This window comes from Falco punctatus, assembly GCF_963210335.1.
Source record: "Falco punctatus genome assembly, chromosome: 2".
In the NCBI taxonomy this organism is placed as follows: domain Eukaryota; kingdom Metazoa; phylum Chordata; class Aves; order Falconiformes; family Falconidae; genus Falco; species Falco punctatus.
This window is the reverse complement of record NC_137581.1, coordinates 41,288,475-41,312,794: the sequence shown is the minus strand read 5'-3', so window position 1 is coordinate 41,312,794 and position 24,320 is coordinate 41,288,475. Positions and strand designations below refer to the sequence as shown.

The 24,320-nt window shown below is 40.5% G+C and overlaps 1 protein-coding gene across 3 annotated transcripts in view; it reads left to right on the top strand.

The window, feature by feature from the left end:
- Positions 1–18,137: 18,137 nt before the first annotated feature.
- PCDH9 (protocadherin 9) overlaps positions 18,138–24,320 on the top strand; it is a 710,685-nt gene continuing 704,502 nt past the window's right edge. The window contains exons 1-2 of one of the 3 annotated variants that reach the window (XM_080376859.1): positions 18,138–19,660; positions 20,232–23,401. In XM_080376859.1, the coding sequence (XP_080232985.1) occupies positions 20,366–23,401 (3,036 nt within the window). In that variant the 5' untranslated portion in view covers positions 18,138–19,660; positions 20,232–20,365. Of the gene's footprint in view, positions 23,402–24,320 lie in introns of all 3 variants that reach the window. The other 2 variants (XM_080376860.1, XM_080376861.1) reach the window with 2 other exon arrangements.

Here is a 24,320-nt window from a genome sequence, read left to right as displayed (position 1 = left end):
TACCATACTCAAGCAGAAGAAATCCTTCATGTTTGAATAATCATCTGATTTGGTTCCTTGAGGAATCCCTCACAAAGCTACACATTTCCACAGAAAGAGCAGTAAAGAAGGGGTATAGAAAAAAAAATTGAAGTCACGAGAGAAGACATCATTACTAGATATGCACAGTAAGATGATGCATAGATATTTTATCTCAGGCCAGAACTACAATGGAATAGATTATCTTATCCATCTGTGGTGGACTTTTCAGAAGGACGTATCACCATGGACCTGATTCTGTTTTGTCTAAGTTTCTGCAGTTATTTCCCATATGGTTTCTGCTGAGATTTACAAAAATAACATTCAACAACAAAATATTGTTCACATAGTCATTATCTAACTGGCTATACTTAACTTTGGGAGGGCCAAAGTTACTGAAAGGCAGTATTTTTCTTTCTTATCAGCCTCATTTTTGTGACCAGTGACTGACTGACTTCCTTTTGCTTTTACATGGGTATTTGCACTTTTATTCACATTTCTAATTTTTCACTAGCAATTAGGAACAGTTGGATAAAATACGTTAATGTCACACTGTTAGTATATAATTAGTAAATGTGTTTGTGCTTGAGAGCATACATCTGTGGGAAACCAGGGAATGGGGGGTAAGGTTCTTAAAATCTAAGGCCCAGTCTTAAACATATGCTGTATGTTTACTGTAATGGGGGAAACACTGAGTTATTTTCAAAATCTGGAAAATTCTGCAGCCTGCTATCACAGGACACAATGTTTGGCAGGCTTAATAAAAAAGATGTGCCCTTCAGACTGCTCTCAGTTTGTCCTATCATGTCTTTTTCTATCTTCTGCCTTATAACATTTTCGATGCCTTGTAAACTGATAGGAATTCATTCCTCAATGGTCATACACAGAGGTTAATAAGCTCCCAGCAACAGCTGACTTGGCACTAGAGAAGAAATACTCTCCCCTACATCCAGTTCAGAAATGTTACCTTCATATCCCCTTCCCTGTTTTAGGAAACTGAACTGACACTAAGTCTTTTTCCACCTCAGTTCTTCTGGATGTAGACTGGCAATGCAGGAAGTTTTTCCTCTTGTCATGTAGTTTAGATGCTGTTCATTGTGCAAATTGCTGGTCAGTGTGATGTGACACTGAGTCAGCCAGAGCCATGAGGCAGGTGTACCACCATTATTCCTTATGTCAAACCACAAAACAGGGCTCTGAGTGTTAAAAATAATTGTTCATTAGGTCACAGGGTAGGACAAGGTAACTACTACAATAGAGAAAAAGAAGATTTTGCAGAGGAAACAGCTTAAACTGAAAAAAATATCTCCCCTGTACGCTGTGTCTGTCCTTCTTTCTGACCTTGTTCTCCAGCCAGCAGTTTTCACCGTGGATTGCAGCAGACTCCCTCTGACTGCCTCAGAAAGTTTCCTTTCCATCACCTCTGTGTCTGTGCTCTTTGCTTTCTCGCTGGCTCGCACGCCAGCTGCAGGCTCCCTGCCTGCTCCATCCTGCACTTGCCAAAGGTTTTCCAGCAAAGCCTCTGAACTCGCTCTCAGAGATAACACCATCTCCCTCTCCCTTCAGAGGGTGCAAAATCCAGGACAAAACAAATCAGCAGCTTTTGACCTTGCTGTCCGGCGCAGCCTTTCAACAAAACACACTGGCACGGAAACTGTGAATAAACAAATAACTCAGGCTGTTTAACTGTCAGATTGACAGGGTGGTGAACGGTAGGAAAGGCTAAAAGAATTTAAGAGATTATTGGAGGACAAGCAACTAATCCTATGTGTATTTCTCCCACATTTCTTACATCGTAAAATGTCATTTCACTCATGTAGCCAGGAAGCAGAGAACTTGCTTGTTTAAGAACAGATCAGTAAGGTACTGAGGATTTTTATTACTCACAAGGATTCCTTCTAAGGTGATAAAAGAACATAGTTATCTATACTGGCACAAACAGCAAGGTGTCTCTGCCTTGTAATATTAGAGCCAAAATATGACACTTTCTATGCCTTAAATTCCTCTTTCTTTTTATCCTCAGAAGACGTGTACAAATTCCACCATAAAATAAATAGACCTTTGCATCAAGTGTTGATAATGTTAGAGGTTAAAAATATCCTCTACCTCCTGCCTCATCCGCGCCCTGCCAACTCTATATATTTTCATGCACATGCAAGTTTATTCTATAACATGTTCCTAGCAAGAGTCTGCTGGTAAAACTGCTATGTATTATACCTGATAAAACGCTGAGATAAAATGGAATTACAAAAAGCTCTGAAATACACCTTGGACAGTTCATGATGCTGTGCTAGGAAATGTACCTCACAGGACACTAAGAAACCTGTAATCTAAAGCATGGCACCAATTAATCTATGAGGAAAACTAATATGCATGATGCCTGGGTTTTGTGTACTCAGTGAGCATGTTCACATGGTGAGGCTTTTTATTATTTGAATGTGCTGCACCAGAAGGGAAGGGATAAAAAATACACTGTCACCAATTTGGAATGAGGTCTGTAGCAGTCAGCTGGAAAGGAAGAAGACTGACTATAAATGGGAGAAAAGGAGATGTCCAAATAGGCAAAGCTTTCTACAAAAAAACACCTGGAAGAATGAAGACAATTGCTATAGATTTTATTTTTTTGTTTTCCTACAGGTTTTTTCAATTATAATCCTCCAAAGATTTGGAGACAGTAATTACTATAAATGTTGAAATGTCCTTAATTTATCTTTTTTTTTACTTTCTTGCTCCTTGCAATTTAATCCAACATGAGCAACACTGAAGGATTTTTTACCCCTTTTCCATTCTTCCAGACCCTCAGTTCCTTAAACAGTCATGAAAGCACCAGAAGAAATATTAAGCCCTGTAATTTTTCTAGTCTGCCACTCTTCCAACACTAGGTTTTTAAAGGTAAAGCATTCCTTCTTTCACCATTCTGAAGCTTTCATAAGTGCAAAGTTACAAATATAAAAATAAACCCTAACAGAACTACCACTCAGTGCGTTGAACCAAACTGCAAAAATAGGGCAAGAAGAGAAAGTCTAAGAAAAGGAAATAAATAATAATAATAATAAACAAAAATTAAAATACTTTTTCCAAATCAACTGCTTTTAAAAATGAATGTATAGTTGTATTTTTTGCTTGTGTCCCTTCTTCTAGTTAGATCTTTACAGCACTGGAATAAACTGCAATATACCGTTTATTTATGTTTTTGGCTTTGCACAAATGTTTCTCTTGCTTTTCAATAAATTCTGCTCATAACATGTAAATATCTGTGGCAAAGACCATCCCCCTGGAGTGATCCAGCATGCATTGCTAAGCAATATTTTTTTAGTTTACTTTGGTTTTGTACTTTTATTCTTTCTCGGAGTTCTTTCTGTCATTTGCTTTCTTACCGTATGAATGCAGAGGGAAGTTCCACGAGGGCCTCTTTCTGCAAATAATATGCACGCAGCTATGTAAAGACTTCAGATTTCAGATAGCCCATGCAGAAGATCATGGCATTTACTAACTATCTTTGAATCTTATGTTCAGAAGCAGAATCCCAGTGGAATGTGGGAATACAAATTGGGAGTATTTCCACTCTAGATTACCGTTACTCTCTAAGTGGATGGGTCTGCTGCAGGCTCAACTCCACAGCAGAAAATTATTAAACTTTCCACTTTTTTTCCTTCCTCTGCACTTTGTAGTTTTTTTGTAAAAGATATTGGAGTACAGACTACATGAGAGCTACAGAGCACTCCAGCGAGGTCCCTTAACTAGGTTATCAGCAGCGAGGTCTTGAAGACATGCTGGAGTACGTAGTTTTTGGCCAACTGCTGACACAGCCTCACCTTGTCCGAGTCTCACTTAACTAAAGGTAGAACACACATACAACAGAGTTTCTTATATCATTGAAACACAAGTGTAAGCCTGAAGGTGTAAATGTGTATCTCAGTACTTAACATGTTCGAAAATTATTAATGGACATACATGCTCTAAACCTGCCAACCCAAACAGCTAAAATGCAAGCACTCTGATGTTCATAGATCTGTGTTTGTGCAAAGTGTTCCTAATATAGAATACTCTGCCAAGAGCTAAAAATACAAAATCGAGTTTTTTTGCCTTTTCCCTAAAGAGGGGGGTGGGGGGTAGGGGAGTGGCGAGGTACAAGCTACTTCTGAAACCACCATTTGAGAATGTGAAGCTGTTCAGCTCCTCAAACCATAACATGCCTTCCTGCCTCGCTCTTTTATTGAGATGCCAGTGTTTTTTGTTGTGCCTGCTTTTTTGTTGATGCCAGTGTTAGGTATGACACGGCAGCAGTTTCAAATGGGTTTACAACTGACCAGAAGCAGTCAGAAATGGTAAATTTCCAGGTGTTTGTGAGAAAACACATCTCTACAGACAAGGAAATTTTATACTGGTATGATACCAGCAGCTCCAAGGCAACCTTGACATAAATTTTCAGCATATTCCTGCCATTGCTAGCTTTGCTATCCTATCAATTCAGTGTGATTATCTGCTCCAATACCAGGAATCCACATTTAATAGAGGGTTCCAGCAGCAATCCTTTGACACCATCAGCTAAAGCTTGTTCTCACTATCTTTTTTACCCTCATCTTTATTACTGTCTGCAAGAGAGCTTCCCAGTTCCATGAATTGGTATGTAAGGGCAGGTATTTGCTTCATAAACTCCTGCTGTTTCTCAACCGTTTGTCAGTGCAATGGAAGATTTTCAATACAGCATGTAATTATTACTGAGCAAGTAAAAACAGGAGCGAAAAGTGTTTGCTGTTGAAGTGTAGCAGAGAAAAATGTGATTTGTCAGGGTTGTTCCTTCCTGGAGTTTTTAAATTGTACCATGTCTTTCCCAAAAATGAATTCCTGAAAGACTATGGTATTTCTACCAGTGATCTCTTCTTGTGGGAATGGAAATGCCTGGCTGCCCTCCAGAAAAATAAACTCTCTATGAACAGAAACACCCCCCTGACATTGCATATAACAGGCTAGCAGCACAGATGGTTATAGGACACTTAGCCATGGCAATAATTCATGGGCATCCCTACCCTTTTAAATAAAACTATTCCTTTTTAATGAGCTAATAAAACTAATTTTGGGCAAAAGTTACATCAAGAATTTTACTTTGAGTTTTCACACTCAGGGTAACCGTAGCTGTGTGATCTTCTCCACTGAGCACAGAAAACATTTTTGCAAGTGCTGAAGCTATTTGGTGGGGACAGTCTGAGACACTCTGACACCGCCTTTAGGACTGAACTATACCATCCTCTAAGGACACGGGAGGTCAAGGCATTAGGCCACTGACAACCTGACAACTGTACAACTTCTGTGATACTCTCAAATATCAGCATGTATTAAATGTAAATATTCATATCAAACTAGCAGTTAAGTTTGAAAGTATGGCTGTATAACCACTAATCAAAATGCTTGTTTTAATTATATCAAACTTACATAGATGCTGCTATTTTTGTCTTTTTATTCCTTATTTTATATCCTCTCTCTTGAGGTTGCCTTTGTTTCTGTTTCATTCTTGGCCTTCCCGACTACAGCCCTTTCTTGTCAGAATACTTCCACATCTTTTGCTACCTAGTGCTGCCTATACGTCGATCATCTCTACAGCTAAATTGCATAAAGCAGTACTTCGCTACCAAAAAAAAAAAATCTACTGCGAGGGATTGCATTTTCCTATTTGATGCTCCTATGGACCATTTCCATTTCCCCAGCTATCTCAGGATAGGAAGCCCAGCTGTTTGCTTTTTTCACTTCTTTCATTAGAGTTCACACTTCACCTCCAAATACACTGCTAGAGCAACTGTCTTTCTACACCAAAACCCTCTGGAGATCTATAAGCATTAGTAATCATGTTAGAGGTACTAACATGCAGAAACTTACCCTGTACTGTGTATGCTGCCTCTCGAGTTCTGCACAGGGAGCAGTCTCACAGTGCTCCTCTGTCTGAAAAATAAGAGAGTGGATGAAATAAGAAAGGTTCTGTGCAACTGCATGAACATGTTTGTTTTCTCCTTACAAATGCATTTACCAGGCAAACATCCAAATCCAGGGGCGTTCTGCCTGATGAAGCACCTGTCCCTGCAGGGCTGTGGTTGCTGTCTCTTCAGGAAGAAGCTCTGGATGCCGGTGCACTTCCCCCATCCCCTCCAGCTTTGTGCTTCGTAACTGGGTGTGCTATCAGCTCTGTGGTCTCTTCCTTATCTGAGAAAGCAAGGCCTTTTGATTGTGCAAATTGGTTTGAAATAGCATTTTTTTATTTTAATTACTGTTACTACTGTTACTTGATCACAAAGAAGATTATACTCCTATCATCCTTGTCACCAAACTTTATGAGAGTCTGTAGAATGGGAAAAGCATCACCTGATGGGCATCCCTTTTCCTTTAGCTTCATTCCTGCAAGTGTTTGCAACTTGTCAGGCAATGATGCGCTGGATGCAGTAGTGTTTTTAATTACCTGAGTCACCATTCTAATACTATCATTACTCCCATAATATATACCCATATAAATGTGAGCTTATTGTTGAATGCAAGTGATGTCAACTTTCAAAATGCATGGTCATTTTAATCGTAACAGAATTATAAAAGGAAAATTGCTTTTTAGACAGTATTATCCTGTCAAAGATTTTAACTGTAACTAGTTAATTTGACAGCTTTACTGAAACTTTGTTATAATTAAATTCCTGTATCATGTAACTGTCTTGTTTGATTTTATTTCATATTAGAGTTTTTAATTCATTTAATTAACATTATAGCCTCATTAAGCAATGGTATGGTTTTAATGTAACTCATTTGTAAAACAGATATTAAGTTACTTCCTAATGGACCCATTGCACTCAAGTTCTATACAGATTGCACTCTTGCCTGACCCATGACTGAAATTAGACACAGCCTTAGATATTTAAATTCTTGCAGAATAGTATGAAACCGTGACAAGAAGAAGTGGGATAGCACATGGAATTTGTAAGTCCTTTGGCAAAACAGGGGTAGGAGACAGTTGCATGATGTGAAGATGTTTGTGGTCTGGACAAAATAAAATGCAACATCAGTTAAGGCAAACAATAACACCTTTCCTCACAACTTGTTATTTACATACAGTGTGTGTGGGGGGGGTTGGTTGTTTTATTAGGTTTGTGGGCTGGTTTGTTTGTTTGTTTGTTTTTTTAAATAAGAAAGGTTTCATAAAGAGTTTAGCCCAGAAATTGAAAGAACCGAATTATAATAAAAGGGAGGGGAAGACTTGTATAACTTATCATCTGCTGATGGGATGAGGTTTTGTTAATTATTGCTGCATCTAAGGTTGGAAAGAGTAATGTCAAGTAGTTGATGTAAGATGACATTCAAAACGTGCCTCTCCTTTCAAAGAGATAATTTCCTACCATAGGTCCCACACTATTGTTTGATGAAGTAACAATTAGTATTCACTATTATTAGTTAGGTTTTAAAATATTTTTTAAAATGTCTTTGTGCAATTTGAATTGCATCATATTAAGTACAAATAACTAAAGGCAATTATTTAAATATGCGCTGGTCAAAACTATGTGATATTACAGATTATTTCCTTATTTGCTATTATCGCAATTTTACATAAAAGTTTGTGACCTTAACTGAATTAAATCAAAAACTCACAGTAATAGTGGATATTAGCTTAATTTTTTTAAATGCCTGCCATTAAACGAACAGCCTTAAGGCATCCAAATAATGTGTTGCGCCAGCATATTAGGCTTTCTGGTTTCCCAAAAGCAGAGTGCACTGTATTCAATAATACTTTTCTTTTTTTTTTTAAGAAGAAAAAGGAAAAGATAATTACTATGGCAACTCTCTAGCTTCATGCTTTCACTTTGCTTGTCAAAATCTTTGTAGAAGAGGTGTTTGTCGATGACATGCAGTACTGAAAAATATCCTCTAGATGGCACTGTTTACTACAGTTAGAAGATGTGCTGGCGTTTCTAAGAAATAGCTGTGCTTTGAACGAAGTACATCAGACGAGTATTGTTCGAGCCTAAGCCTGCTCTCTTGACGTCAGTGGCCAAGATTTCAACAGTTTCAGTGAAAACACGAATAGCTTCTACATTTGTCTATAAAACTAAACAAAAAATCTTGTACTTTTTCTTTCAACACAAATGACCACTCTTTAAAATACAGTTAAAACAGTTTTCATTGCATCCTAAGCTATAAAATATACTATACAAATGCTTCCTAATTACTGAAACTCCTTCTTAAATACACACACATACTTAATTACTCTGGATGTCTTTGTTTAAAAATGACACTGTATAAATATTAATTTTTTTCCCAACTATTCTTTGTTCCATGATCTACATTCATTGTAGCACAGCAAATTTGAGTTCATTAGATCAGTTACTGCTATTTAGATGTAAATGTCTTCAAGGAGGAGTAATTACTCTCTAATCCTGATTTTTCTTAAAGTCAGGATAATGAAGACATGCTCTGACATTTCCCTGATAAAAAAAAGCAAAAAACAAACAAAACAAACAAACAAACAAACAAAACCAACAAAAAAAACCCGCAGAAACTCCCCTTGTGCCTCTGTATAACACAGTTCACAGTAGATACAATTTTGGAAATAATCTAGGTAATTTTTGTGGGACTTGAGCTAGTAAATTAGGTTAGGTTGAGCTCCAGGAAGTCATTTAGTGGCTGAAATGCCCATGCTTAAATTATCCGTCCCCCACGGGGGCACCTTGGTCACCTCTAGAACACACATGAAGAGTGAAAAATTCTAGAATGCTCTGCTTCGGAAATGAACAAAGGGCCACTCTTTCCTTTAAACCAGTCAGAGAAGGAACTGCAACTATCATGGTGATTCACCCACAAGCACATGTAGAGCATGTAGCTGTGGATGTTGTAGCAATATTTTGAACAACTTTTCGATTTGCACCTCCCTAGAGATTCTCTTAAAGAACAAGACAGCCCTGTTTAGGAAACTGAAAGTAACTCTTAGTAGGAATGTTTTTTAATTACTTGTTACAGATCTCAGAAGTGATAAAGGAACCACCGAGAGCACTTGAATCACAGCCTGGAAATTCCTGACAGTTCTCCAAGGAAGCAGGAGAGCCAAGAGGTTTATCTTAACCTGCAACTTGTTAGTAAGTCTGACCCAAGGGTCAGGCTCTTGGGTCAGACTTACTGACACTATGCAGGATTTTCTTCGGTGCCTGTTTGATGCAAGGGATATCAGCAGTTCATCAAGTAAGGAATGTAAGCCAAGGCTCTCCTCCAGTCTTATCCACTATGCTTGGGAGTTGGTGCACATGCAGTCTGTCCCAGGATGACTTTAACCATATTATCAAAGTAAACAGCATCATCAGGAGACACAGTTAAGGTGTTCTTCCAGAAATCAGGAATTGTGGTTTTGAGTCTACAGAGGCAAAAAACGAGAAAGTTCCTTCTGGGCTAAGAGAATATTAAAACCATTTAAACACAGATTTCATGGTTGTGCTTAAAAATAAGGTAGAACAAAATGTACTATGTTTTATACAAGGTTTGATTTTGTTGGCATGCACTATTTCATCCAGCCAGAAGAGTAAAAGCATCTTATTTATAGATCCTGATAGGGCTTAAGATATACATTGCTCAGATGGGCCAAGACTAAGAGGGTTTTGAACAGCCACAAAACTACAAGTTCAGCCTCTCAGAAATTTTAACTATGTAAATTGAAGCAAGCTGGGGAGAAACTTCCTCCAATTTGATGACATTTAAGTTCAGATTTTCAGGATCATATCATGAGGCAGATGCCTATATTCTGTCCATAACTTACTTTAGGCAGCTAAGAATTTTTTAGATCTGTTTTTTGAGGCTTTGGGTTTTTTTAACCGCATATCTTCTTAGTGGTCTTACAGTATTATGGAAGATCTACTTCACATCAGAACAAGCAGTATCAGCGTTAATGAGAACAGAATTTGTGACAGTATACCTTAAATCAGAGCTGCCATAGGCTATATGGGAGCACTGACATAATGATTTGTAATGATAACGTAAAGAAAAAATGCAATTAAAGAAAGAATTATGAAAATAAGCTTCATGTCTGTATGTTGTGGGGAGGAGCTGGGTTTTCAACATTACTTCCTCTTAATACTATCAAGACGTGCAGGTCCTGAACTTGAAATGAGTTCCAAGTACCTTAAAGCCCATGTTTAGGCACAGCAAATTGCTGACACAAGACCATTTCACTTCCCCTCGCGCCCCCCCCCCCCCCCCCCGTTTAAGAAAGTTGAAACATATAGCTTCTGAAAGAGAACCAGTTAGGTTCAACTTCATAGAAAATTAAAAGCTCACAACTCCACTGGTTCTCTCACAGTAGCATAGGTATGTGTACAGAGAAGGATTCCTGCTATAACATCTCTATAAAAATATGTATCTCCAGGGCTAGCAGAGACAGTGTCTTCATTCACTTAAATGTAATCATGTTAATAAGAATTTCATAGTTTCCAGATTAAAAAAAAATCTTATTTCTGTCACTAATGAGCAGCATATTATCATGCTGAATACAACTGGCTACTCCCATTGTATATCCTCAAGACCTCTGGCACTCATGCTATAAGAAAAAAATCCTCTTCAACAAGACTCCCTACATTTCTCAGTGAAGAATCAGCTGAACAGTAACGTAAACCAAGCAAGAGCTGAAGTTCTTCTTTGAAATGACGGGTGTTCAGTACATGAAGTTTACTAGATTGAGCAGGAGTTTGGGGGGATTGACAGCAGCGCAGCAGTGGGGAAAAAAAGGCTTTGTAATTACTACTCCTCACTGGTATGATAACAGCATGGGCAGGGTGGATCTGGTTTTACAGTGACTGATGTACTTTGTAATGTCTGAAAGTAAAAGACCTCCCAGTTACAGAAATGAGATAAACTTACTGGGTTTGTATTATGCCTTCATGTGTCTTCTCCTAGCATCACAAGCATTTCATCTGAGAAAATCTGTAGGTTTCTTTTTTTATTGCATAGATTTACTGTCCTCAGTGACAAATAGTTACATAGGTATATACCATACAGAAAAGGAATGTCTAAATAGGACTCTGAATAAACTTGAGTTCTGTTATCAAAAATATCCTATCTTGGAAACAATATCCTCTCCTCATCACAGGCCTGAGGTCTGCAAGCATGGATATAAGCTAATCAGCCAGAAGGCCTTCAGTCTATACAAGCTTTAAAAAGATAAAGGGGAAAGACAGAGATATGAAAGGGAATCTAAGCATTGATCCCTGTAAATCCATCTGAAAATAACAACTTTCTGGCCTATGTCAGAACAAACTTTGCCAGGGAAAAACTATCGCACTTCCAAGTGATTCCTAATATTGCATTTTTCTGACTCTAAGGTGTCCTTTCTGGGAGGGAGGATTTTCCTTGCTCACACAGCCTGAGTCTGAAGCCCGATTGCTGGGCAGAGGGAGGTGGGTGCCTTGTTAGGCTTTGCTGTGGACCACTGCGGCACCCTCTTGCCTCTGTTAGGACTAAAAGCAATCTAATCTACCTGTCTAGACAAGGCTTTGCTCTGGTCTGATCCCTCTCTTTGGTGTTGCTTGTGACATCCAGAAATTTGACAAGGAAAGCAATTATTGATCAGTCTGAGGTGTGTTTTGCTGTGATAATTGTCTAAGCATGACTGAGTGATGCCCCTGTAGATAGGTGCTTGCTTATTTCCTGAGGCAGGTTGTCCTCAGAGCGACAGAATGATAAGAGGACAAAATGACTAACTTTGATGGAGTTTGTTTTGAAACATCTGCTGCTTGTCGACATGTGAGGCAGAAGCAGTGATTTATTAGTAATAAAAAGGAAAACCAATGAAACCTTCTGTCTTATTCTTGTCCTAAACTATTTTCTGACTATGAATGACTAGTATTTGCCCATGAAGAACTGCCCCATTATCTGTGTATTTTTAGTTTGCTTATGTTATAATTTACCACATACATCATAACAGATTATTAACTTCAAGACTTTGAGTAACTTCTGTCTATTAAAGAACCTGGCCAATAAAGTCACTGAATGGAACGGTGAACTGCTAAGAAGTGATATTGTAGTCATTTAGATTTTTTTTCTCTTGTCTAGAGTCTAAATATTTTTAGGATATTGAACAGAATGTAAATGAATGTGAAGGTCTTTGGTGACATTTCCTATTCCCTGAATGCATACCAAACACAGACCTGTAATTTTCCCCCAGCGTTTTAATGAGAGTAATTTCATTTGGATTAATCCTTTCTTTCAGGCTCAGCTCTACATGGGCACTCTGCAGAATTCTGGCTTCCATGTCAAGAGGAGCTCTGACAGGAATTAACCTCCAGAAAGTCAAAATTACATCAAAGTATTTTCCCAGAACATGGTGGCATGTACAAAGTCGGGGTACTGCTGCCCATAAGAGGAAGACACAGCTTCCCTTTTACAGCTGTCAAACCCTGAAGGACAAAGGTTCTTTGAGAATCACAGCCGTGCCACTGGTGCACGGGAAAGCGATGTGGTTCAGGAATCTGTGTTCTTCCCTTCACTGCATATGCATGGTAAATAGATGTGCATAATCTGCTCAATGAAAGGGTATAGCTCCTGCAATATTTCTACCATCAGAATGCAAAACATACCACCCCCAAAAGATAAAACCTCAAAACCATACATCCTTCGTTTAACTGGAACATTAAGAACAGCAAAAGTGTTAGAAATAAGAAGACACGATCATAACAGCACAATGCTTTTAAACAGAAATTTGGCATCTGTCTGCCTGCCTATCTGTAATTTAAAGAATGAAGCTGTGTCTATGACAAATGAGTATTTTTTTCCCCAGAGGACACAGAGTTTAATCAAGCTTCACTACCTTAGTAACCTTTTGTAAATGGTGAGGCATAACTGACATGAGAGTAGAACTGAAAAACATAAGGTATTTAGGTTCAAATCTGGATGTAAAGATGTCAGTCTCACTAACGCAAGTTCGTGTGACTATATATATTGATTTAAATTGAGCGTTTTCTATTTTCTGTGCAAGCAAGGAGCAGGTCAGAAGTTGAAAGCAGAAAAACAAAGTGAATGCCTGAAGGAGGTCTCATTCCATGCTTTGGGTCTCATTCTGATCCTGTCAACACTGCATCAGCATAATTCCATCAATCAGATTTACATTACCATTTTGATGAAAATGAAAATGCTTTAGTAAAGCTTTCTTCAGACATTGTTTTGTCTGAAAACCTTTAGACTTCCTTTCTTTTCCTGTCTTTTTCTTTCTTCTGTTTTTTAAACAATAAAGCATCAATAAGACATCAGGTTATCTGCAGGTCTTGGAATATTTTCACCTTACACAAAAGCACGTTGGTTGGAATCTGCTTCTGTATTCTGATTCATCAGCTACTTCCATTGTAACAAATAACATGAGGGTAGCAAAGAATAAAACATTTTTTTTCTTTTTGTGCCACATGCAATTACATCTCTTTTAAGTGATTCAGTAATTGCATTTTAAACGGCACTTGTTTATTATTCTCATTTTGCCATATTGAAATTGATTTTTATTGTTTTACTAAATAGTTACTAAAGCCTTGTGAGGGAGGAAAAAAAAACCCCACACTTTCTAGGAAACAATTCTAGTCTGTACATTAATCTGTACCTTTAAATAAACAGCAATAATTAATGGGAGTTCAGCACCTTGCTGTATTGTACAGTGACAGGGATTAAACACTGGCACTGCAAAATGCCAGTTTTTGGCTCATGCATTTGTAGACCCTTCAGAGCCATGAACTGACATTTGCAACCTTTGCCAGTCAAAAAAAAAAAAAAAAGGCAAATTCAGTTAAATTTAGTTCTGCCATTCAAATGGAATGAAGTTCATCACCTGTCCCTTTTGTGATTTGATTATCCAGGGACCGAGTTTATTTTCCTGAAGACAAGACACATTAAAAGGGCCCGATTCTGCAACTATTGCCCCATCTCAGCAGCTCGATTGACTTAAATTATTCATCACTAACTGACTTAGCTATTGCTGTATATTTAATAGTACAAATTAACAGTTCTGGACTCTTTGCTTAAGTGTTTTTCCTTTCCTAGAGCTCCCACAACCACTCTGACAAACAATTAAATACATTTTGAAATTATCAAAATTAGTATATTAAACAAATTATGATCTATAATTCAACTACCTGCCTTTTTAAAAAACTGTAGCTATGTATGGTTTACATTACCCAAAATACTGTTATTGACTTTGTTTGAACTACTCATGTAAATAGATTCCAGTTTCAATCCCTATACCCAAGAAGAGAAGGAAATTCTGAAGCAAGGTCCTAAAATCCAAACCATTAGGTGTATAAACTCTGGACAAAAGCAGCATGCTTGTAAGGAGAAATGTGCTTGTAAGAATATGCAGGAAACACGGGCTCCACAATCCTCTCCGCATGCTTCTCCCACCTTTGTGGCATTTTCACCTCTTGTCTTCACAGACTCCCCAAAGTTTTGGGGGTTAGGAGCACAACAGATGATAAGCACCACTTTTTTGGCCCAGTAGTTCTTGTAGGAAGTGGATTTGGATTTCCTGTGTTTACCATGAGACCGAACTGTAGCAGAAGCCCGAGTCAAGGACAAAGCAACACCAAGGCTAGTCTGGGCAAAGCAAACGCATGCCTTGTGAAGGTGGACTACTCCACAGACTAAATACTGCCCGTAACAGGGGAAGTCCTCACTCACCCGCCACACTGAACTCCAACCTCTTCTCTTTCTGAAACACCCTGAAAGAGATCAGTGGAACTGGCAATTTGGCCTTGAATTTCCGATTGGAGATGGGACCAAGGATGTATTTGCTAATGATTTAAGCAACAGTTAAGAAACCAGGCCCCCAGGGATAATTATGAGGTTTGTTAAATAGCTAGCACATAACCTGCTATTTGGACACCCAAGTGAATATTTATAATGCGTTTTTTCACTGTGCTGGACTGAAGAGGACATGCTACAGGTGCACCATAGGTTAGGAGGTTCCAGTGTTGCAGTGCAATGGCATGAAGTAAAAGAGCTCGTTCATTAGCATATGAATCAGCTCTCCGTAGAAAGTGGTAGAACTGCAGGAGAGGAAAAGCCATTTTGCTTTAATAATAACAGTCTGTAAGAGGCAATCCCAGGTACAAAATGATCAAGTGACCAGAGCCAGTTCAGTGAAGAATGATAGCATTTTATGCTCAACACTTCGAGATTAAAGTCTTTAGTTAGCTAAGCATAATGTGAATCAGTTTCATGTATAATGCATTGTGTGAGCCTGTAGCCAGTATGATACAATGTAAGCAATTCCATTTAGTGCAATTTGACTATAGCTAGTACAGAATAATTGGAGTCAGTTTCTAGCAAGCTAGAATTTGAGTCAAATATGATATGGAAAAGAATTTGATACATAATAATATGGAGGCGAAGATAACATGCAATGATGTGGATGAATAGTTAATACACTGTAATACAGAAGTCATTTTAATAGGTTATGATGTGATTAGAAGTCCAGTGTTCTTATACGCAGACAAAAGCCTAATACATCACGGTAAAGAAAAGAGACTATTAAAGAACAGTACAAATAATGGTACATAGCTGCATTTGAGGGGAGTGTTAACATAAAATACTGCAGTTTTCTCAAATATAAGAGTGAACGAATAAACATTTACTGGAGGATAAAACATGGGTACTCAAGTGAACATCTCAGAGTAGTTCCTCACATTTCAGGGGCAGCGTAACGCTGCGTTGGGCGATTCCAGCTCCTGCTTGGGAAATCAGCACTTTCTATTCATTTTCTCCCATTATTAGAAGCAGTTGTGACGGGTCTAGCCCCTTTGGTACTCTGGGCCTCAATTTTACAATCTGTTGTGCAAATACTACGGTCTGAAGACCTGTCTCTGCTATGAGTTTAGTAACGTATAATTAGTTAAAGAACTACAGTGTTTTAAAGCAAGCATGGAGACATTAGCACGATAAATCTGCATGTAAAGATCTTTGGCTTTCTAAAATAACTCCAGAAAACAGAGAAAATATGCTGTTACTGTGTTGGGTTTAAATCCAACAGCCACTAGTTCATTGAAATTTTACTTTTGGGTTTTTTTTTCTCTTCCTAACTTTTCATGAGGCTAACCCTGTGTACATGAGAAGAGCTCATTTATGAGCATGTGCTAATCAGTTCTGACTACAAGTTAAAGTCATCCCTGAGCAAACAGAAAACTATGCAGCTTAGCAATAAAGTTAAATAATTATTAGCAGGCTATGTGATGTGACTACAATGTGACATTGAAATGACTATGGTGTGATTAGAATAAGAATGTTATATGTCTGTGATGTTACTAGAATGAGGCTATAAAACGTCTGTGATGCCATACTGCTGTGATACGACTAGTGTCACGAAAAACGTGTGCATTATTAACGCATATATAAACATGCCGTATTTCAGAAGCAGACTGTGTTACACAGGATGCTAGTAGTTCTAATTATCTGCTTTATTAATGGCTGTTCTGCTTTGTATTTTAAAAGACAAAAGAATTGCATACTTAACTCATTCACAGAATTCATTTTTTAAGTGGTTTGGCAGCAAGGTTGCTCTTTCATGTCACTTGCTTGACTTTCAATGCTGGGGCTCTAGCCATCCTTCCTGTATTACATAATGAACATTTTTCTTAAACTATTATTAGATTCAGTTCCGTTTGCTACCATTACTTGATGTCATCAAAACCAGGATCAATTTTTTTTTTTCTGTGTGTATCTGTTAACAGCGGTCTTTCGGACACAAATACAAAGCACAGCACAACTAAAGAGTGTTTAATCTTTACACATCACGGGATTATGGGATGCGCAATGTCCGCGTACAGTGCCTGCATCCATATGACTAGCAAGGATATGTACATTTATCAGTATGTACCACACAACACTAAGCCATGCAAATTACTGACCTCTGACAGATACAAGCAGCTTCCACCATTAGTTAACAGTGTGTAGTATGTGCAGGTGCATATGGAAGTCTAAAGGTAGGAGCCTGCATCTGAAAACGTAAAATCTTCCAGGTAGAAACTCACATCTTTAGCTGGCCAGTGCTATCAACTGAAAATGTGTAAATTATCTAGATGTAGTACCGCATATAGAAAAAGTCAAATGCTGATGTCATCTTTGCTTTTTGTGTGCATACATATTTGAAAGGCTTAACCAAAACCAGCAGCCAGTGTGGCCACATACCTGGGCGTACTAAATCGGATCGGTACTGTGTCATATGGCTTGCAAGTTCAAGCTGAGAAAAGCTAGCAATAAAGGCACAGTCAAATGAAGGCTCATTCATGCTCCAGAAAACGTTGAAAAAGGCACTACATATAATGCACTATATATAATGCACTATAATCATCTTCTTGTCACACTTTTGAGGTCACTCGTATCGCAATACACTGGCACTTTATTACACCATCTTCCAGGCATGTGATGCTGCTTTGTGGCTAGCTGGATAATCTACCCGTGTCATTTACGGGGAAGGTGCAACGATCACTTTTATTATTTATCAAACCACAGAGAGGAATGTTTTCCAGTTCAATGTTTAAGCAGACAAACCCCAAACCAGCAGAGCAGCTCTCCCCCTCCTTCGGCAACTATCTCGGCTGACCCTTCGGGAAGGGGAAGGAGAAAGGTGTGCAGGCATAAATGGGAGCCGAGACAGGGCTGGAGTCTGAGCAGCGTGAATTATAGATGAAAAGGCATGTATTAAATATAAAGCCGAACCGCGCTGAGGCCGGGGCAGGGTGTTCCCTCCGGCACCGCGCGGCGCCGGGCAGCAGCCCGTGCCAGGCCGCGCACGCTGCGCACCCTGCGCGGCCACCACCGCCGCGCGCCGGGGCTCCCCGCACCCCCGCGCCAGGAGCGCGCTCGCAGGCACCCCCCCCGCACACAAACAAAAGAAACCCCCGACCCCCCCCCCCCAACGCGAGCCCACAGCACATGCTCATTTCTCCAGGGCACCCCGAGGCCACTCGCAAGCCCGATGCCCCTCTCTGCCCGCCTCCGCGCCCCCCGCCGCGCCCCCCCGCTGGGCTGCCCCCCCACCCCCCACCCCCGCTCCGGGGCGCTGCGCCCCCGACCGCGGAGCGCCCGCCGCGCACCCCGTCTGCGCCAGCCCCCGCGCCCCCCGCTCCCCCCTTCGCCTCGCCGCGGCCCCGCGCGTCCCCCCCCCCCACCCCCCCGCGCGGCGCGGAGCCGCTGCGCCGCCCGCCGCCCCCGCCCCCCGGACGGCCCGCGGAGCGACGTGCCCGGCGGCCAATGCCAGCGCCGCGCTCCGCCATCCACCGCCCCCGCCGGCGCGGGCCAATGCGGTGCGGCGGGAGGGGGGGCCTAGCGCCGCGCACACCCTCCCTCTGGGCTTATTGAGAGTTATATCAAGAATTTCAGTTCAGAGAGAGAGAGAAGGAGGGAGCGTGTGTGAGGGAGAGAGGCTGGGAGGGAGGAGGGAAAGCGCCGTCGCTTCCTCCCGTCACTAAAGCAATAACCCATTAGGATTTTTTTTTTTAAATTTTTTTTTTTTTTACGGGCAACTATCAACCCAGAGCTAAAGAAGGAGAGAGAAGCATCGCCAGACCAACTCTTGTCATTTCCAGTAAGAAGTTGCAGACTTCATGTAGCTGCCTCTGCTCTGCTGAGAGAGGGATGGAAATTGTGTGCAGTGCAGAGTGGAAAATACCCCCGGTCTAAAGAAGTGCACCGGCTTTTTTCTTGCTGTTTGTTTGGGTTGTTGCGTGCACATTAAACACCCAAAGGATCGCCGCTTAATAGAAATGAAACGTGGAGAGGATGACTAACGACAGAACTGTGAATTTGTTCACTGGAGTTGCTAATTTGCCACCCTGAAGCAACACATATCTCAAGGAGGAAGCATTTAGCTGCTGCTGATTTCTCCAAAACTGGTGGTTTACCAGATGCATTGTGCTGTATCTGCTGGAACAGATCATTGCTTAGCTGCAGCAGATCGTCAAAGGTAGACAACCAACGTAAGTGCAAAGTTACCCATACACTGTGATGCATTTCATTTAAAGGGGGAGAAAGAAGGAAAGAAAGAAAAAAGCCAACACACAGTATGTTTGTCTAGGCAAAGAATAAGAATCGGTGTTTTGGATTCAGTTGGTGTTGGTAGCAAAGGCTCACCTACTCACTGTCTCTGCATCCCTACCTGCAGCACTCTGCTGGAAGTAATCACGGGCATCAGCTACCGTGCAGCTTAATGCAGATAAGATTAGTGCTTGGGGGCTGCCCGGTTCTGCCAAACTGTAGGTGCTGCTGGCAGCCTTGCACCAGGGTAATTCGTGGTTAGCAGAGCATGCAAACAGAAGTGTCTGTCGGGTTTTCTTTTTTTTTTTTTTTCTTTTTTTTTTTTTTTTCACCTGCATTATTAGTCTGCAGTATTTATGTGTGGCAGCTGCTAATAACATCCTGAAGGGAGATCAGTATCAATGAGGAAAGGCTGCACCTTTTTTCCTCCCCTCGTCATCAGAAAATGTATTCCCCCCGCCCCCCTCCCCAATCTGTAAACATGCTGGCTGCTCCTAAGTTGCATTTGGAATTTCCAGCCTCCTGATTTAGGCAGTGTTTAAAAACAAACAAAGTTTAAGGTTATTACACAGAAGGAGAAGTATCCAACATCTGGAGAGGAAACATTGAGCTGAGAGTCTAGGAAACTGTAAGTCCTGTTATTGTCTCATCAGTTAACAGGGATGTGAAGTAGCCAGTGACGACTGCTGCAGCAGCAGCATGTCTGGGTGGTTATTTCCCAGTACGATAGCTATAGAGAGGGATGCAAAGCACAAGGAGCAGAGAAAAATCTGGTTAGTAACAGCTAAAAAATATGTACGGAAGCAAACAACAAATTACATTTGGCAGCTGACATAGCAGTTAGAATCCAGAAGTAGTGCGGGAAGATTTTTCACTTGCACCAAATGACTGGGTGGAGGAGGGTAGAGGGGGAATGCATGTTATGGATTACACAGTGTACCAAGAAATTTTTCAGAAAGTACATGTTGAAACGGTAGCTACCCTTAATCCTGCAAATAGTTATTTCCATTCTCACTCTGTGCAAATGCAGCTGAAAAGATACTGGTGCATTTGTCCGGAGGGATTGCTTGTAAAGGGGAGCAGTAGGAATATGTACTGCTGCATGTGTGCATTGCAAAACCAAGTAGTAGTTGGAGATCGTGGATTTGTCATGCCTAAAAAAAAAACAATAATGCTGTTCTGTATCATTGTGTTGACAGTGCTGTCTCCAAATAAGAAATGAGATGTAATGCATCCTGCAGTCCATGCATGCCTCCTCTTGCAAATTGCGCATCATTCCTCTCTGGAAACCTTTAAATCCTAAAATCCAGGAAAAGAGCCTAAAAACATTATCATGAACCTAAGGGATTTTTACCTGTTGGCCGCTTTGATTGCCTGTTTAAGGCTGGATTCTGCTATAGCTCAAGAACTTATTTACACTATTAGAGAGGAGCTGCCTGAAAACGTACCCATAGGGAACATACCAAAGGACCTGAACATTTCTCATATCAATGCTGCCACGGGGACCAGTGCCAGCCTTGTCTACAGACTGGTGTCTAAAGCAGGGGATGCCCCTCTGGTCAAAGTCTCCAGTAACACCGGGGAAATCTTTACGACATCTAACAGAATAGACAGAGAAAAACTCTGTGCTGGAGCTTCCTATGCAGAAGAAAACGAGTGTTTCTTTGAACTTGAAGTGGTGATTCTCCCCAATGACTTTTTTAGGCTGATCAAAATAAAAATCATTGTAAAGGATACTAATGACAATGCACCTATGTTTCCATCCCCTGTCATCAATATCTCCATCCCAGAAAACACTCTGATCAACAGTCGCTTTCCAATCCCATCAGCAACAGATCCTGACACAGGTTTCAACGGCGTTCAGCACTACGAGTTGCTAAACGGGCAGAGTGTCTTTGGACTGGATATTGTAGAAACTCCAGAAGGAGAGAAATGGCCTCAACTGATAGTGCAGCAGAACTTGGACAGAGAGCAAAAGGACACCTACGTGATGAAAATTAAAGTGGAGGATGGAGGTACCCCCCAGAAATCCAGCACAGCCATCCTGCAAGTTACAGTAAGTGATGTCAATGATAACAGGCCAGTATTTAAAGAGAGTCAAGTAGAGGTTCATATACCAGAGAATGCCCCCGTAGGCACTTCTGTAATTCAGCTTCATGCTACGGATGCAGATATAGGAAGCAATGCAGAAATCAGATATATTTTTGGTGCCCAGGTTGCCCCTGCAACCAAAAGATTTTTTGCTTTAAACAACACCACAGGGCTGATTACAGTTCAGAGGTCCTTAGATCGAGAAGAGACTGCTATTCACAAAGTGACAGTGCTGGCTAGTGATGGTAGCTCTACACCAGCCCGGGCAACTGTTACCATCAATGTCACTGATGTAAACGATAACCCTCCTAACATAGACCTCAGGTACATAATAAGTCCCATCAATGGCACAGTGTACTTATCTGAGAAAGATCCCATCAATACAAAGATTGCCCTAATTACAGTTTCAGATAAGGACACTGATGTGAACGGCAAAGTGATCTGTTTCATTGAGAGAGAGGTCCCCTTCCACTTGAAGGCGGTTTACGACAACCAGTATTTGTTAGAGACCTCTTCCTTGTTGGACTATGAGGGCACCAAAGAATTCAGCTTTAAAATTGTTGCTTCTGATTCTGGCAAGCCCAGTTTGAACCAGACTGCCCTGGTAAGAGTTAAACTGGAGGATGAAAATGACAACCCTCCGATTTTCAGCCAGCCTGTAATTGAGCTGTCAGTTTCTGAAAACAACCGACATGGTCTATACTTAACAACTATTAGTGCCACAGATGAAGACAGTGGGAAAAATGCAGACATTGTTTATCAGCTTGGCCCTAATGCCTCCTTTTTCGATCTGGATCGAAAGACAGGAGTTTTGACAGCCTCCAGAGTTTTTGACAGAGAAGAGCAGGAACGTTTCATTTTCACTGTTACAGCCCGAGACAATGGCACCCCTCCTTTGCAGAGTCAAGCAGCTGTAATTGTTACTGTGTTGGATGAAAATGACAACAGTCCCAAATTTACTCATAATCACTTCCAGTTTTTCGTATCGGAGAACTTACCAAAGTATAGCACGGTGGGGGTGATCACAGTGACCGATGCGGATGCTGGGGAAAATAAAGCAGTGACCCTTTCCATCCTGAATGACAATGAAAACTTTGTGCTTGATCCATACTCTGGAGTTATAAAGTCCAATGTTTCTTTTGATCGAGAACAGCAGAGCTCCTACACCTTTGATGTTAAGGCAGTGGATGGAGGGCAACCTCCTCGCTCTTCAACAGCGAAAGTAACCATAAACGTCATGGATGTTAATGATAACAGCCCTGTTGTCATCTACCCACCTTCTAATACTTCTTTTAAGCTAGTGCCACTCTCAGCAATTCCAGGATCGGTGGTAGCCGAAGTCTTTGCTGTCGATATAGACACTGGCATGAATGCCGAGCTGAAGTACATGATTGTAAGCGGAAATAACAAGGGTTTGTTTCGGATTGATCCGGTGACAGGTAATATTACTCTGGAAGAAAAACCAACTCCTAATGATGTGGGGCTGCATCGCTTAGTTGTCAACATAAGTGATTTGGGTTATCCTAAATCCCTGCATACTCTTGTGCTTGTATTTTTGTATGTAAACGATACTGCTGGAAATGCCTCTTATATTTATGACTTGATACGCAGGACTATGGAAACACCTTTGGACCGGAACATAGGGGACAGTAGCCAACCCTACCAAAATGAGGACTATCTCACGATCATGATCGCTATTGTGGCAGGTGCCATGGTTGTCATAGTGGTGATATTTGTCACGGTTCTCGTTCGCTGTCGACATGCGTCCAGATTCAAAGCCGCCCAGAGGAGCAAGCAAGGTGCTGAGTGGATGTCTCCCAATCAGGAGAACAAGCAAAACAAGAAAAAGAAAAGGAAGAAAAGGAAATCTCCGAAGAGCTCTCTTTTGAACTTTGTGACCATTGAGGAGTCCAAACCTGATGATGCAGTTCATGAACCTATCAACGGGACAATAAGCCTTCCAGCGGAGCTGGAGGAACAAAGTATAGGAAGATTTGACTGGGGCACAGCACCACCAACAACCTTTAAGCCTAACAGTCCTGATCTTGCCAAGCATTACAAATCTGCCTCTCCGCAGTCTGCTTTTCATCTCAAACCTGACACTCCAGTTTCAGTGAAAAAGCACCATGTGATTCAGGAACTCCCGTTGGACAACACCTTTGTTGGTGGTTGTGACACCCTTTCCAAACGCTCTTCCACTAGTTCAGATCACTTCAGTGCCTCAGAGTGCAGTTCCCAAGGAGGCTTCAAGACAAAGGGCCCCTTACACACCAGACAGGTAAACGAGCACTTTTACTGGTCTATAAGTACTGCATACAAGTGCCCGATCAACCAGTATTAAAAGTGCCACTATATTGTGGGGTTTTTTGTTTCAGTCTGATTTAGTTACATTACGGGGGGAACAAAAAAAAAAAGCAACCAAAACCTAAAACAAAAAGAAATAAAAAAAACCACTTGGCCCCTTTATCATTTACCTGGGGCTTAATCATGCATTTGTGAAATGCCACCGATACTTTGAGTTTTGAATAATACTGATTGTTAAAGGACTGTTACACGTCTGTGCAAGTGCATATACATGTGCATAAAGAAAACTGAAAAAAAGAAAAACTTTTTTTTTTCTCCCCAGTATTTCTTCAAATACAAAAGTTATTGAAGAACAAAACCTCTTTCCTTATATGCTAAATTTCAGTCAGAAAATCTGACTGTTTCAAGATTGAAGGGATATGTACATTCAGTTTGAAATTTCAAAGTGAGTTGGCTTGAATTTCTTTTACGGTTCAAGCTGATTTGGAACATTGCTAAGTTAGTGTTACTAAAGGGGTTAATTTTATTCCCTAACAAAGACAGCCAAATTTCCAAGCTACTCCATCTGTGAAGCACGTGGTTTGTTGATAGGATATAAATAAGCCATACAGAAGTCTTCCTCTGTTTTGAGTTTAAAATTACGTTATTGTAATAGACGAAAGTTGGTATTGCATAGAAAGTTTGTTGCATACTTTAAAAAATGGCCAAAGCATACTTTTGAAAGGAATGCGTTCTCTGAATACATCTGAATTATGCAGAAAAAAAAAAAAAGTCATCCCATTGTAAATATTTTCTCATCTTAGTACTGCATAAGTGATCTGTCATAACTCATTTTAAACTGTGAAATACGCCATATGAAGAGGGATTAGGAGGCTGAGAATCTCATATTTCAA